The sequence below is a fragment of the Etheostoma spectabile genome, chromosome 14 (genome assembly GCF_008692095.1).
Source record: "Etheostoma spectabile isolate EspeVRDwgs_2016 chromosome 14, UIUC_Espe_1.0, whole genome shotgun sequence".
NCBI classification, from domain to species: domain Eukaryota; kingdom Metazoa; phylum Chordata; class Actinopteri; order Perciformes; family Percidae; genus Etheostoma; species Etheostoma spectabile.
This window is the reverse complement of record NC_045746.1, coordinates 11,617,343-11,633,347: the sequence shown is the minus strand read 5'-3', so window position 1 is coordinate 11,633,347 and position 16,005 is coordinate 11,617,343. Positions and strand designations below refer to the sequence as shown.

The following is a 16,005-nucleotide window of genomic DNA, read 5'->3' as shown; positions in this document are numbered from 1 at the left end:
CGTGGTATCGGATTGGTGTATAAACTCTAGTACTTATCGATACCAGCGTATTATGCAGTATTAGAGGCGATGCTGCCTAATTGAAAATCCCCCGGCCGTCCAACAAAGTTGACTCAGAGTTTACTTTTGCTGAGTGATAGCTGAAGAAAAAAGCTGCCTGTAAAACCCAGCGTTAAAAACGTAAGAGAGTACTGCTGCCATGACCGCCGCACTCTGTCCCTCTCTCGTTCTACTGTCTTGGCCGAGACACCCACATGTCCGCAGCATTTAGTTCAGTGTGGTGCTGTCTCGCGCAGACCACTCTCTTTCTCTGTCAAAATGAGTCGGGAAGTGGACAGCAAAACCTATCTTTACCTTTTAACGAAATTAAACAAAGACAAATGTTCTCTCTTTGTACTATAATGGTCATAGATCGATACTAGAGTAACCTACTTCCTTGTTTAGTGCTGCATTGAATAAAATGTAGAGGATAAAAAGAGCATCTGTCTTCACAAAAATCATCGGTTGAGTGTTTGATGGTAATTTATTTGTGAAACAGTAAAACGAGCGTTATTTCTATATGTCTACCGTACAATGACAAATTCTAGTAAAAACATTTTGTCTCAACTACTGCCAGAAAACGCTTACCTATGTTGTAACCTTGGTTCTCTGAGTGAAGAGACTCTCTCTCCACTATATATATGGAATAAGTAACGGTGTAACTGTTAGTTATACTGGAGAGAAGCCAGTCATTTTGAGTATATGGCAAAACCTTTCAGTTCTCTTTTTCATTTTGTGACTATTTTTCCAGTCTTATTTCTTCACTTAAGTTAAAATCTCGTCTCATTTCAAGCTCGAGAACCCAATCTTGTCGCGTCTCGTGAGCTGGGTGTCTCATCCCAACCCCAACGTACACACATACAGATGTGTCCAACCACAGTCAAATACTGAGTGGCTCTACTGGAGTGACAGCAGGTGAGGGAAGATTCGATGTTAACCCTTGTGTTGTCTTCACCTTTGTGTCCCTCGGGTCAAACCGTCCCGGGACTTATTTGGGGTTTTAAAAACAATTCTGAAATAAAATTTTACTTCATAATCTATTAACAAATATTGTCTTTATCTCAATTTCCAACAGCTGAGGTAACATATATGTTTAGGGAATGCATCAGTCTCTACTAGAACACAATTAAAAATGGAAGTGGGGTTTGTTTTTTGTCATAAGGTTATAATTCATGTTAAAAATCCACTATGGAAACAACATAAGTGTCATATCCAGAATAATGTTCTGAGTCAGGAATACATGTTTATCACAGGAAATAAGGAATGGCCGTTGATTTCAGGTAGAACATTTTTTAACTTGTTCCTTTTTTCTTGAAATGGGTCAATTTGACCCAAATACCGTATAAGGGTTAAATGTAAGCCTCCCTTGCACTGTAAGGGTTCTCCCCATCTATCTCAAGTCTCCCTTCTGATGCTAAGCTGCTTCCTAAGGTGCACAAATGCAGTGCAGGCATATTATAATTATTGCCCCCTCTACACCTTGAGGATTAACTCCATGAAGCTGCCTTTCCAAAAGGCAGGCAGATTAGCAGCTCACATAATGCCACATAGGGTGCACACTGACTCTGCATTCACACAGTGTGCTGATGGGCTCTGAAACTACACCGATTGCACTGTTGCTGCTCGGAAATGTTTGCACCAGCTTTTCTGCGTTGACGTGCAGACCAAAATGGGTGGTTTTGGTTGTCTGCTGGATTGGAATATCTCTCCTCAGGAATCCCTGCCCACAGCGGACTGGGTTCCCGTCAGTCTATCATTAGCTGATGGTAGCAGACGTCTTTTTTCTTATTTGTGGATGAATTATCGAGCATGTCTTGCTGGGCAACCAATCACGAGTGGCGGTACGCCCAGACAGACTCCGCCCTCATCCAACTTACAGGTACAATGCTGCGAGTAGTAGGTGGGTGGGAGACCATCATAGATCTACCACGAGGTCATCACCATCAGCTCCTTTTTCTACTCTTCCTCCTCATCCCTCCTTTGCCCCAGACAGAAAGTGAAATTAATTGTACTCTCTTTATATTGGTGCGTGGGTGTGTGAAACACACCTGGCCACTCTATATTTAGCTGCTGCGCCACTTTCTCCAGAGCACAGGTAAGTGATTTGTCTGTGTGGTTACACTTAGCTTTTGTGTTACCACATTGTCCCATTTAATAGCAGAAAATGATATGTTATTATTAGGTAATACCAATCAGGCAAGTTGAAATCATGAATCATAAAAGAGGCAAAGCCGCCAGATTCTTCACTAACTGTTGCATCAAAAATCCAGAATGTTTTCTGCTGCAACTTTTCTGGAACTTGTTCAGAGACATTTTGGAGGATGTAGAAGATCACTAACTGAAAAAAAATTGATAAAGGAGCTTTTTGAACTTTGATCTGCAGAAGGGGGGGGGGGGGGGGGGGGGAGCAAGGGTGCTTAGAAGGAAGGAAAGGTTTTGTAGCTTAAAAGTTAGTGTCTGTGTTTTGGGGTGTTTACAAAGGATGGAGTGTATCTCGGCAGACCTTAACCTACTGACCGTTAAATGTACAGTAGTGAATTCACACAGAGCTACAAAGCACTCACTGTATGCTCTCTCTCCCTCTAAACGCTCTGTCACACACACACACACACACACACACACACACGCACAGTGGTTTTCAGCTTGACCTGTTTTTTTTTAATTATCCCACTCCCTGATGGCAGCCAGCCAATCAGACAACAAGTTTGTGGGAAACCTCAAAGATTGTCTTTGCTCTAGGTAAAGGTACTTTATTGTCACATACACATACATGTAGCAAAATTCATTCTCTGCATTTAACCCATCCCTCAAGGGAGCAGTGGGGAGCCATTTACAGCGCCCGGGCACCAACTCCAGACCTGAGCCTGTGCTGACTGGAGAAGCTAGTACATGTTTTTTTTAGACTGTCTATGGGGAAAAGATGCTGACTTATCCATGTGTGTGCACATGTTGCCTTGCACCCTCATGCACACAACAATGGTTCAGACATTGCCACTGTGAATAATTTAGTCTGATAATACAGTATAGTTTGTAGGCTGTGTAGAGCTGCGAAGAATCAGGTTAAGATAAGGTCTCAGGCTAACTTTATTGTCATCCATCTGTATACAGTGCAGTAAAGCAGGCGTATATAGAGGAATGACATGTTTCTGCTGCTCCCTGGTGCAAAACAAAAAAGAACAAATGATGCAACATTCAGTGGGAGTGAAGCAAACATTCACACTAGACATGCGGTGCAAGGTACAAAAGCAAGGTGCAATCATGTAGTGCAATAAACAGGACAACTATACCCGACTGTTAGAAATAGAATAATATAAATTAGACTATATGAAGAAGGGTAAAGATGAACTGATTGCTATGACATCAATTGCCAGGGAAATAATCTGCAACAAATTTTTTATAATTAATAAACCTTTTAAGTTATTTATCATGCACAATGCTCACACATTGTCTGGCTCCAGCTCTTTACATGTCAGGATTTCTCTGTTTTATGTGCTAGTAAAATTAACATTTTTGTTTTTTATGACTGTTGGACAGAAATGAGAAATTTGAAGATGTCCCCTTGGTCCCTGGGAACTTGTGATCATCTGCTAATTTTCTCATTTAGCCTTTTTGTCTTTAAAATGTCAGAAAATGGTCAAAAGAAAATCAGTTTGCTAAAATCTAGGGTGACATATTCAATTTGTTTTAGTCCTACAAACCACCCAGAACCAAAAGATGTTTAATTTTCCATCACGTAAAACCAATCAACTAGGCCATAAGGTGAACTAGGAAAAGTGGCTAGAACATGATTTTTGTTCCCAAACCTGGGCACTGCTGTTTAAATGAATTTTGGCATAGACAAAAGCATTATCGACTTCATGTTAAAAGTTCTCCGCAAAATACTTATACAAAATAGTTTTTTGACACAATCCATGAAATGTATATAATTGTGAATTTGGAAAAATGAAACTCTTGCGGCTGGTTTTGTTTACAACTTTATATTCATTTTGTAAAAAAAAACAAATCTCTCACACTGACATTTATTCATGTGCCTAAACATTTGAGACAGTGTGAAAGTAGCACATTTGTAAAAAATAGAACCACACTTGGGCCCAAGTTGGCTGAAATGACTCAAAACGCTACCGTGTCGCGCATGATTTTGAATGCTGCAAAAATAATTGACCATTCTACAGTAGATTCTTTACAAGCTCAAAATCAACTTAAATTATTACACAGCGCATATTAACTCATCGGTATCATCCCTTCAACTCTCAGAGCCATCATCCCATGAAGGTCTTTCCTCTGTTTCCTGTGAAACATTTGCACAATTTTGGCAACGACATAAAGCAGTACAAGACAGGAACATTTTCCAGTCGCACATTTACTATGCTTGCAACTGCAGTGGACTGCCTGCAGCACACTTCCAGGGGCAGGATTTCTAGTCACCCAGGTCACTGTTAACTCACCATCCTCGAGGTGCCATCCATTGCCACCGTGTGAAGGGGGCGGGGCACACGTTATACCTTTTCAGAGAATGTCTCATTATGGCTGCTTGGTAGTTTGCCCTTTTGCAGTGTTGGTAAAGGGCGTCACTTGTCAGGGGCATGGATAGTTCTGGCAAAGCTGACGACGCCATGCAGAATGCTTTGTATCTTGCATCGTGGTAGGCGGCAACGTTTTAGGTTTAAACTGCTACCCACATTTGTAACTGCATCAGATGTTTGTCTTTCTCACAAGCAACAGAAAATGCCTTTCCTTTGCCTTTGCCATTAAAGGCACTTGTAGAGTCACAACCTGAGAAGGTATAGATCCCAATAAGTGCCAAACAGACACTTGTGCCAAGAGCTGACAACACCATAGCTAAGTCAATGCGCCTTGTTTTGTTCCCAACCACCATGAAGAAAATACAACCTACGTGGTAAATCTGTCTGCACACTCAAAGCAATCACTGCCACTTCAGTATCCGGGCTCTTGATGACTACAGTTTGATGTTCTGGTGCAGCATGTTGTGCATGTAAAAACACCCTGGTGCCACATTCCTCATGAACACACCATCCCCACTGTCAAACATGGTGGTGGCAGCATCATGGTTTGGGCTGTGGCTTTTCTTCAGCAGGGACAGGAAGATGGTTAAATTGAGGGGAAGGTGGATGCAGCCAAATACAGGACCATTCTGATAAAACCTGTTGGAGTCTGCAAAAGACCTGAAACTGGGACGGAGATTTATCTTCCAACAAGACAATGATCCCAAACATACAGAAAAATCTACAAAGGAATGGTTCACAAATAAACGTATCCAGGTGTTAGATGGCCATCAAGTCCAACCTGAACCCATACAGACTGTGGAAAGAACTGAAAACTGCTGTTCACAAACGCTCTCCATCCAACCTCACTGAGCTCGAGCTGTTTTGCAAGGAAGCAAGAATTTCAGTCTCTCGAGGTGCAAAGATAGAGACATACCCACGCAACTTGCAGCTGTAATCGCAGCAAAAGGTGGCTCTACAAAGTATTAACGCAAGGGGGCCGAATAATTTTGCATGCACACCACTTTTCAGTTTTTATTTGCTAAAAAAGTTTAAAATATCCAATGATTTCGTTCCACTTCACAGTTGTGTCCCACTTGTTGTGATTCTTCACAAACATTAAAATTTTAATCTTTATTTTTGCAACCTTCAATGTGTCAAAAGGTTGAAAAGTTCAAGGGGGCCGAATACCTTCGCAAGGCACTGTATATAGCTTGGTCAAAAACTAACACTATATGGTCCAGTTCTAGCTGATCAGCAATTTGGACACTTTGTGTCACAATTGTTTTAACTGTTGACACCTCTGTCGGTGAAGACTCGATGACTGGAAGATAATACAGTGCTAACTTTTGCAAAGTGCCTTGAAGCAAGGTATGGATAGTATAGTATAGTATTGTGCAGCTTTATGCATCTATGAACTTTACAAAAACATGCCAATTCACTTTGTACAGCAGAAACCGTGTTCAATTTGTCTGTGTCCACCTGTAATGGAACACTTTAACGATGAAACAAATTCTGTGGTCCTTGTCTTAGACTGATGGTACTGTTCTACAGGGATGCTAGGGGGTGCTTTGAATGAGGAAACTCCCTTCTGTAGTGGCTGTCGGTTTGTTGTTGACACAGGTTCAACTACAGCACTTTTGCAGCATAATCCCATTTGTGTGGTGGGTAGTTCACGACCTGACAGTGTCTCCTCCCCAAAGTCAATATTGTCCCACACAAGTATTGAAGGAACCTTCTTTGAGAATCCTTTTGGTATTTTGTCTCTGCCCTCTACTACTTGAAGTTGGGCAAGGCTAGTGTCTAGACTGAAAACCGTGTCCCATGATGCACAATGTCCTAGTCTATTTAGAAGTGACAGAACTTGCGATGAACCTGTTAAATGACAAACCGTTTGACCAAGACACAATGATTTAGGGGTCTACCCTTGGCCCTTAGATGTAAGATACACAAGGTCTTGACAGATAGATATCACTTTTAGGTTCAAATCATCTGGAATATCAACGTAATGGACCAGTGTTGGTTCCTTAGTTGCACCTATAATCCAGGAAATCGGATTGTACACTGTACAATCTGATGAACTGTACAATGTACAGTTCAACTGGCACGACAGATTTTGCTTCGCTCACATTTAAATCATCCGGTGTGGGCGGCCACGGGCATTTCATACCAGGAGAGTCACATAGAAGCATCTTTAATATTAATGGCGCACTGTAAAGTGTCCTTTTGTCCTCTGCAGTATTGATGGAGGCCATTGAAGTTGGTCTTTGTAGACCAGCTTTTGTATTAGTGAAAAATCACTAGTGGAAATCACAGTCCAACCTCCTCTTCAATTTATCCTGCCTGAATCAAAAAGATAGTTAGATCAGTTGTATAAATAAAGATATATTTATAACGTTATAAAATATGATTATTATGAATCCCATTTTTGTGAGAAAACAAATGTTGCGTAAACGTTCTTTCCCAAGCTGGCAAAAACAGTCATATTTAAATTACCTGTAGTTTGAAGCATCAAGATCTTCATGGTTTTTCACCAGATTTAAAAAAAAATCCTTCTTAGCTGAGTCAGTGCCAACACCTCTTGGTTTACAATTATTCTACGGTGGATGATCTTGTCACGGAAGATCTTGTAGCTGGCATCGAAGGTTGGCTCATTTCTGCAAAGAAAACGCATTAAAAACAGAAAAGATGTATTACTTTGTTTTTTATTCTTCAGTAAGAAAATTATTTCTACATTCTTTAACAAATCAATAAACATTTTGAATTAATGATGCCATTGTTGTGCAGTAAAGACTGTGTTTACAGACAAATTGACAATATAGATGGTCAATGCTTTACTTTTGAAATGTGAGGGAATTATTCACTATTCTTGAATAATGCAATATAATAACTCCCTGTTCTTCTGAGGTCCGAGTAGCTGTTGCACTGGACCTTGTCAAGAACCTGGTGTACTGCCTATAACAGGACTTGTGGTATCGCACCTTCAGAGACAGTCTTTGTCTCAAATATTCCCGAGAAAGCTAGTGTCTTTCTTCATCTCAGCAACTGGCCCATAAATAAATAAAAATGAATGAAAAAAGTTACAAAAAAAACATTAAGCCAAAACTGCATTAATAGATATGTTGAGTGTTCTGGCTGTAGCTGTATGCAAAACAATGCAAATCAGACTGACTGTAAAATAAACATGAAATAACTTATGTAATTGAAACGGACACATGGCACCCATCATAAGGGAATACATTTTGTGTGTGTGTGTGTGTGTGTGTGTGTGTCTGTGTGTGTGTGTGTGTGTGTGTGTGTGTGTGTGTGTGTGTGTGTGTGTGTGTGTGCACCTACTGCCGTTTCTGCCTGTGTAAGATTGCCCTTCTGGCGTTTGCCTCCCACAGTAATGTAATGTCCGTTTTCTTACAAATTATGCACAAGGCAGACAAGTTTTTTTTGTTGGACATTCAACTGTGGAACTCGATTTCTAGACGATGTTTGTATGTTTCTGCTATTCTGATTCTCACCTTGCAAGCCACCGTTTGACGCAGTGTCTGAATGTATCCCACCGTGTGCGTGTAAAATCCTTTTGTTTCTACTTTTGTTATGGGCGTATTGTTTAAAATATTTTTTACTGACTTTTGGAGGAGGTCTGGCCGTAATTTCCTCTTCTTCACTACTCGATATTGATAACAAGGGCGCTGACATCTTGGACTAATGTTTACCTGTTGTCCCAAACAAGCAGCCGCCTTATTGGTCAAGCACGTGACGATTGTTCCGCAAAGCCTCATCACTGATGATGAAAATATGATTACGGCAGTAAAGAACTATTGCCGACTTTAAACCGTAATGCAAAATAAACTGAAGGATTACAGATGGAGAACTTTTGTTTTCTCGACCAAATTGCCCAGATCTATTTATTAGAATAAAAATAATTTAGTGTCCCATATATGGGAATGAGATTAAATATAAAACGTCTTCACCACCTTCAAGCCTAAAAGAAGTAAATGCTCCCATTTGTCATCACAAATACTAAACAAAATGACTTTTTCTGTTGGTTGACTAATTGATTAATCAACTAAACGCTTCAGATCTAGATTCACGCACATAAATCTAAGTTTGGAATCTAAGATAGGTTATTTAACAGTGATAGTTTGTATAGACATATTTGCTTATTCCATTCCAGTTTTGTATTTTGTCTGATTTGCGAATACAGTAAGTTGTCCAAAAAAAAGAGTTTCGGATGTGGATGCTTCAACACAACTCGTATATCAGGGTGGATGTCCTACAGCAGGACACCCACAATCGCTTTGGTTCTACTAAACACTACAGCTGGTGGTTGTTTATTAGTTTGTAGTCTATGGAATTTATTGGAAATGAAAACCAGAACACCTTTGGCCCTTCTTAGCACAACATTTTTACATCCATCCATCTTCATCCGCTTATCCGGTATCGGGTCGCGGGGGCAGCAGCTCCAGTAGGGGACCCCAAACTTCCCTTTCCCGAGCCACATCAACCAGCTCCAACTGGGGATCCCGAGGCGTTCCCAGGCCAGGTTGGAGATATAATCTCTTCACCTAGTCCTGGGTCTTCCCGAGGCCTCCTCCCAGCTGGACGTGCCTGGAACACCCCCTAGGGAGGCGCCCAGGAGGCATCCTTACCAGATGTCCGAACCACCTCAACTGGCTCCTTTCGACGCGAAGGAGCATGGCTCTACTCGAGCTCCTCTCGGATGACTGAGCTTCTCACCCTATCTCTGGGAGACCCCAGCCACCCTCCTGAGGAAACCATTTCGGCCGCTTGTACCCTGGATCTCGTTTCTTTCGGTCATGAACACGCTTTCATGACCATAGATGAGGGTAGGAACGAAAATTGCCCGTAGATCGAGAGCTTTGCCTTCTGGCTCAGCTCTCTTTTTCGTCACAACGGTGCGATAAACGGAATGTAATACCGCACCGGCTGCTCCGATTCTCCGACCAATCTCACGCTCCATGGTCCCCTCACTCGCGAACAAGACCCCAAGTACTTAAACTCCTTCACTTGGGGTAGAGCTCACTCCCCACCCGAAGAAACACTCCATCGTTTCCTGCTGAACCAGGCCTCAGATTTAGATGCTGATCCTCATCCCCCCTTCACACTCTCTGCTGCGAACAGATCCAGTGAGTGCTGAAGGTCACAGACCGATGATGCCATCAGAACCCTATCGTCCGCAAAAGCCGTGATATCCCGAGCCCTCCCCGCCCCGACTACCCTCGATATCCTGTCCATAAATATTACAAACAGGATTGGTGACAAAGCGCAGCCCTGGCGGAGGCCAACCCTCACCTGAACGAGTCCGACTTACTGCCGAGAACCCGGACACAGCTCTCGCTTTGGTCATACAGAGATTGATGGCCCTAAGAGGGACCCCCTCACCCCCATATCCCCCGCAGCACCTCCCACAATTTCTCCCGGGACCCGGTCCATACGCCTTCTCCAGATCCACAAACACTGTAGACTGGTTGGCATACTCCCAGGCCCCCCAAGATCCTTGCGAGGTAAAGATCTGATCCGTTGTTCCACGACAGACGGAATCCGCATTGTTCCTCTCAATCCGAGGTTCGACTATCGCCGAGCCCTCCTTTCCAGCACCTTGGAGTAGACTTTACCAGGGAGGCTGAAAGTGTGATACCCCGTTAATTGGCACACACCCTCTGTGTCCCCCTTTTTGAAAGGAAACCACCACCCCGGTCTGCCACTCCTTAGGCACCGTCCCAGACTTCCACGCAATGTTGAGAGGCGTGTCAACCAAGACAGCCCCTCCACACCCGAGCTTTCAGCATTTCTGGGACGGATTTCATCAATCCCTGGGGCTTTGCCGCTGTGGAGTTGTTTGACTACCTCAGCGACTTCCACCAGGGAAATTGACGACAATCCCCCACATCCTCCACTCGCTCTGCCTCCACCAAGAGGCGTGTCAGCTGGATTTAGGAGTTCCTCAAAGTGCTCCTTCCACCGCCCTTTACCTCCTCAGTGAGGTCAACAAGGTCCCACCCTTACTGTATACAGCTTGGATGATTCCTCGCTTCCCCCTCCTGAGGGCGAACGGTTTTCCAGATGCACTTGGTGCCGACCGAAAGTCCTTCTCCATATCTTCTCCGAACTTCTCCCACACCCGCTGCTTGTGCCTCTGTCCACAGCAGAGGCTGCAGCCCTTCGGGCCGTCGGTACCCTGCAACTGCCTCCGGAGTCCTCCGAGACAACATATCCGAAAGACTCCTTCAGTCGGACGGCTTCCCTGACCACCGGTGTCCACCAGGGTGTCGTGGTTACCGCCCCTTGATTCACCTAAAACCCTAAGACCACAGCTCGCCGCCGCAGCTTTGGCAATGGAAGCTTTGAACATTGTCCACTCAGGTTCAATGCCCCCAGCCTCCACAGAGATGTCCGAAAAGCTCCGCCGGAGGTGTGAGTTGAAAGTCCGTCGGACAGGGGCCTCCCGTTGGAAGGGGTGGGGGGAAGACTCTGGACAGACCGGGTAGCCCAAAGGGTGTGCGTGGTAAATCGGGAAACGTCTGGGGAGGACCCTGTCCGACGGACTTTCAACTCACACTCCGGCGGAGCTTTTCGGAACATCTCTTGGAGGCTGGGGGCATTGAACTGAGTGGACAATGTTCCAAGCTTCCATTGCCAAAGCTGCGGCGGCGAGCTGTGGTCTTAGGTTTTTAGGTGTCAAGGGGCGGTAACCACGACACCCTGGTGGACCCGGTGGTCAGGGAAGCCGTCCGACTGAAGGAGTCTTTCGGATATGTTGTCTCGGAGGACTCCGGAGGCAGTTGCAGGGTACCGCGGCACGAAGGGCTGCAGCATCTGCGGGACAGGCACAAGCAGCGGGTGTGGGAGAAGTTCGGAGGATATGGAGAAGGACTTTCGGTCGGCACCAAGTGGGATTGGAAAACCGTTCGCCCACTCAGGAGGGGGAAGCGAGGAATCATCCAAGCTGTATACAGTAAGGGTGGGACCTTGTTGACCTCACTGAGGAGGTAAAGGGCGGGGAAGGAGCACTTTGAGGAACTCCTAAATCCAGCTGACACGCCTCTTGGTGGAGGCAGAGCAGTGGAGGATGTGGGGGATTGTCGTCAATTTCCCTGGTGGAAGTCGCTGAGGTAGTCAAACAACTCCACAGCGGCAAAGCCCCAGGGATTGATGAAATCCGTCCCAGAAATGCTGAAAGATCGGGTGTGGAGGGGCTGTCTTGGTTGACACGCCTCTTCAACATTGCGTGGAAGTCTGGGACGGTGCCTAAGGAGTGGCAGACCGGGGTGGGGTTTCCTTTCAAAAAGGGGGGAACAGAGGGTGTGTGCCAATTACCGGGGTATCACACTTTCAGCCTCCCTGGTAAAGTCTACTCCAAGGTGCTGGAAAGGAGGGCTCGGCGATAGTCGAACCTCGGGATTGAGAGGAACAATGCGGATTCCGTCCTGGTCGTGGAACAACGGATCAGATCTTTACGCTCGCAAGGATCTTGAGGGGGCCTGGGAGTATGCCAACCCAGTCTCAGTGTTTGTGGACTGGAGAAGGCGTAGACCGGGTCCCGGGAGAAATTGTGGGGGTGCTGGGGCGGATATGGGGGTGAGGGGGTCCATCTTAGGGCCATCAATCTCTGTATGACCAAAGCGAGAGCTGTGTCCGGGTTCTCGGCAGTAAGTCGGGACTCTTCAGGTGAGGGTTGGCCTCCGCAGGGCTGCGCTTGTCACAATCCTGTTTGTAATATTTATGGACAGGATACGAGGGTAGTCGGGGCGGGGAGGGCTCGGGATATCACGGCTTTTGCGGACGATAGGGTTCTGATGGCATCATCGGTCTGTGACCTTCAGCACCACTGGATCTGTTGCAGCAGAGTGTGAAGGGTGGGATGAGGATCAGCACATAAATCCTGAGGCCACCTGCGTTTCTAGCAGGAAACCGATGGAGTGTTTCTTCGGGTGGGGGTGAGCTCTACCCCAAGTGAAGGAGTTTAGTCTTGGGGTCTTGTTCGCGAGTGAGGGGACATGGAGCGTGAGATGGTCGGAGAATCGGAGCAGCCGGTGCGGTATTACATTCCGTTTATGCACCGTTGTGAAAAAAGAGAGCTGAGCCAGAAGGCAAAGCTCTCGATCTACGGGCAATTTTCGTTCCTACCCTCATCTATGGTCATGAAAGCGTGTTGCAGTGACCGAAAGAACGAGATCCAGGGTAAAGCGGCCGAAATGGGTTCCTCAGGAGGGTGGCTGGGGTCTCCCAGAGATAGGGTGAGAGCTCAGTCATCCGAGAGGAGCTCGAGTAGAGCCTGCTCCTTCGCGTCGAAAGGAGCCAGTTGAGGTGGTTCGGACATCTGGTAAGGATGCCTCCTGGGCGCCTCCCCTAGGGGGGTGTTCCAGGCACGTCCAGCTGGGAGGAGGCCTCGGGAAGACCCAGGACTAGGTGAAGAGATTATATCTCCAACCTGGCCTGGGAACGCCTCGGGATCCCCCAGTTGGAGCTGGTTGATGTGGCTCGGGAAAGGGAAGTTTGGGGTCCCCTACTGGGCTGCTGCCCCCGCGACCCGATACCGGATAAAGCGGATGAGAGATGGAGATGTAAAAATGTTGTGCTAAGAAGGGCCAAAGGGTTTTTGGTTTTCATTTCCAATAAATTCCATAGACTACAAACTAATAAACAAACACCAGCTGTAGGGTTTAGTAGAACCAAAGCGATTGGGGGTGTCCTGCTGTAGGACATTACCACCTGATATACGAGTGGTGTGAAGCTCACATCCGAAACTCTTTTTTTGGACACTACTGTATTCGCAATCAGACAAAATACAAACTGGAATGGAATAAGCAAATATGTCTATACAAACTACATCACTGTTAAATAAACTATCTAGATTCCAACTTAGATTATGTGCGGAGATCAGATCTGAAGCGTTAGTTGATTAATCAATTAGTCAACCAACAGAAAAAGTCATTTTGTTTAGATTGTGAGGACAAATGGGGAGTATTTTATTCGTTTAGGCTTGAAGGTGGTGAAGACGTTTTATATTTAATCTCATTCCCTATATGGGGACACTAAATTATTTTTATAATAAAATAGATCTGGGCAATTTGGTCGAGAAAACAAAAGTTCTCCATGTGTAATCCTTCAGTTTATTTTGCATTCGGTTTAAAGTGGCAATAGTCTTTACTGCGTAATTCATTTTCATTCCAGTGATGAGCTTTGCGGAACAATCGTCACGTGCTTGACCAATAAGGCGGCTGCTTGTTTGGGACAACAGGTAAACATTAGTCCAAGATGTCAGCGCCCTGTATTCAATATCGAGTAGTGAAGAAGAGGAAATTACGGCCCGACCTCCTCCAAAGTCAGTAAAAAAATATTTAAACAATACGCCCCATACCAAAAGTAGAAAAAAAAGGATTTACACGCACACGGTGGGATACATTCAGACACTGCGTCAAACGGGGCTTGCAAGGTGAGAATCAGAATAGCAGAAACATACAAACATCGTCTAGAAATCGAGTTCACGGGTGAAGCCAACAACAAAAAAAACTGGTCGCCTTGTGCAAATTTGTAGAAAAACGGACATTACATTACTGTGGGGAGGCAAACGCCAGAGGGCAATCTACACAGCAGAAACGGCAGTAGGTGAACACACACACACACACACACAACACACAACACACACACACACACACACCACAGACACACCACCCACACACACACACACACACAAACAAATGTATTCCTTATGATGGGTGCCATGGTCCGTTTCAATTACTAAGTTATCTATGTTTATTGTACAGTCAGTCTGATTTGCATGTTTTGCATACAGCTACAGCCAGAACACTCAACATATCTATTAATGCAGTTTTGGTACTGTTTTTTGTAACTTTTTTCATTCATTTTATTTATTATGGGCCAGTTGCTGAGATGAAGAAGACACTAGCTTTCTCGGAATATTTGAGACAAAGACTGGCTCTGAAGGTGCGATACCAAAGTCTGTTATAGGCAGTACACCAGGTTCTTGACAAGGTCCAGTGCAACAGCTACTCGGACCTCAGAAGACAGGGAGTATTATATTGCATTATTCAAGAATAGTGAATAATTCCCTCACATTTGCAAAAGTAAGCATTGACCATCTATATGTCAATGTTGTCTGTAAACAACAGCTTTACTGCACAACATGGCATCATTAATCAAAGTTTTATGTTTTTTGTTAAAGAATGTAGAAATAATTTCTGTACTGAAGAATAAAAAACAAAGTAATAATCATCTTCTGTTTTTAATGCGTTTTCTTTGCAGAAAGAGCCAACCTTCGATGCCCAGCTACAGATTTCCGTGACAGATCATCCACCGTAGAATAATTTGTAAACCAGAGGTGTGGCACTGACTAGCTAAGAAGGATTTTTTTTTTTTAAATCTGGTGAAAAACATGAGAGTCTGAAGCTTCAAACTACAGGTAATTTAAATATGACTGTTTTGCCAGCGTTGGGAAAAGAACGTTTACGCAACATTTGTTTTCTCACAAAAATGGGATTCAATAACATTTATAACGTTATAAAATATCTTTATTATACAACTGATCAACTATCTTTTTGATTCAGGCAGGATAAATTGAAGAGGAGGTTTGGACTGTGATTTCCACTAGTGATTTTCACTAATACAAAACTGGTACAAAGACCAACTTCAATGGCCTCCATCAATAAGCGAGGACAAAAGGACACTTACAGTGCGCCATTATATAAAGATGCTTCTATGTGACTCTCCTGGTATGAAATGCCTGGCCGCCCCAACCGGATGATTTTAAATGTGAGCGAAGCAAAAATGTAGTGCCAGTGAAATGTACTGTACAGTTCATAGATTACAGTGTACAATCCGATTTCCTGGATCAGTTGTGCAACTAAGGAACCAACACTGGTCCATTACGTTCGATTATTCAAGTTGAACTAAAAGTGATATCTATCTGTCAAGACCTTGTGTATCTTACATCTAAGGGCCAAGGGTATAGACCCCCAATAAATCATTGGTCTTGGTCAAAAGTTGTCAGTTACAGTTCAAGCAAGTTTTGTCACTTTAAATAGACTAGGACATTGTGATCATGGGACACGGTTTTCGTTAGACACTAGCCTTGCCCAACTTCAAGTGTAGAGGGCAGAGACAAATACCACAAGGTTCTCAAAAAGAAGGTTCCTTCAATACTTTGGGGGACAATATGACTGGGGAGGAGACCTGTCAGGTCGCTGAACTACCCACCACACAAATGGGATATGCTGCAAACAGTGCTGTAGTGGAACTGTGTCAACAACAAACGACAGCACGTACAGAAGGGAGTTCCTCATTCAAGCACCCCTCTGCATCCTGTAGAACAGTACCATCAGTCTAAGACAAGGACCACGAATTGTCTATCATCGTAAAGGTTCCATTACAGGTGGACACAGAAAAAGGAACGCGTTTTGCGTACAAAGTGAAATTGGGCATTTTTGTA

The 16,005-nt window shown here is 44.4% G+C and overlaps 1 protein-coding gene across 7 annotated transcripts in view; it reads left to right on the top strand.

Annotated features, from left to right (window-relative positions):
- Positions 1 to 16,005, top strand: part of LOC116701409 (triple functional domain protein) — an 88,860-nt gene that overhangs the window by 24,797 nt on the left and 48,058 nt on the right. Inside the window, exon 1 of one of the 7 annotated variants that reach the window (XM_032535103.1) lies at positions 1,758 to 1,918. The exons of the other annotated variants lie outside the window; for them this stretch is intronic. Coding sequence (XP_032390994.1) covers positions 1,849 to 1,918 — 70 coding nt within the window. The 5' untranslated portion in view covers positions 1,758 to 1,848. Of the gene's footprint in view, positions 1 to 1,757; positions 1,919 to 16,005 lie in introns of those variants that run through there. 7 annotated transcript variants of the gene reach the window in all.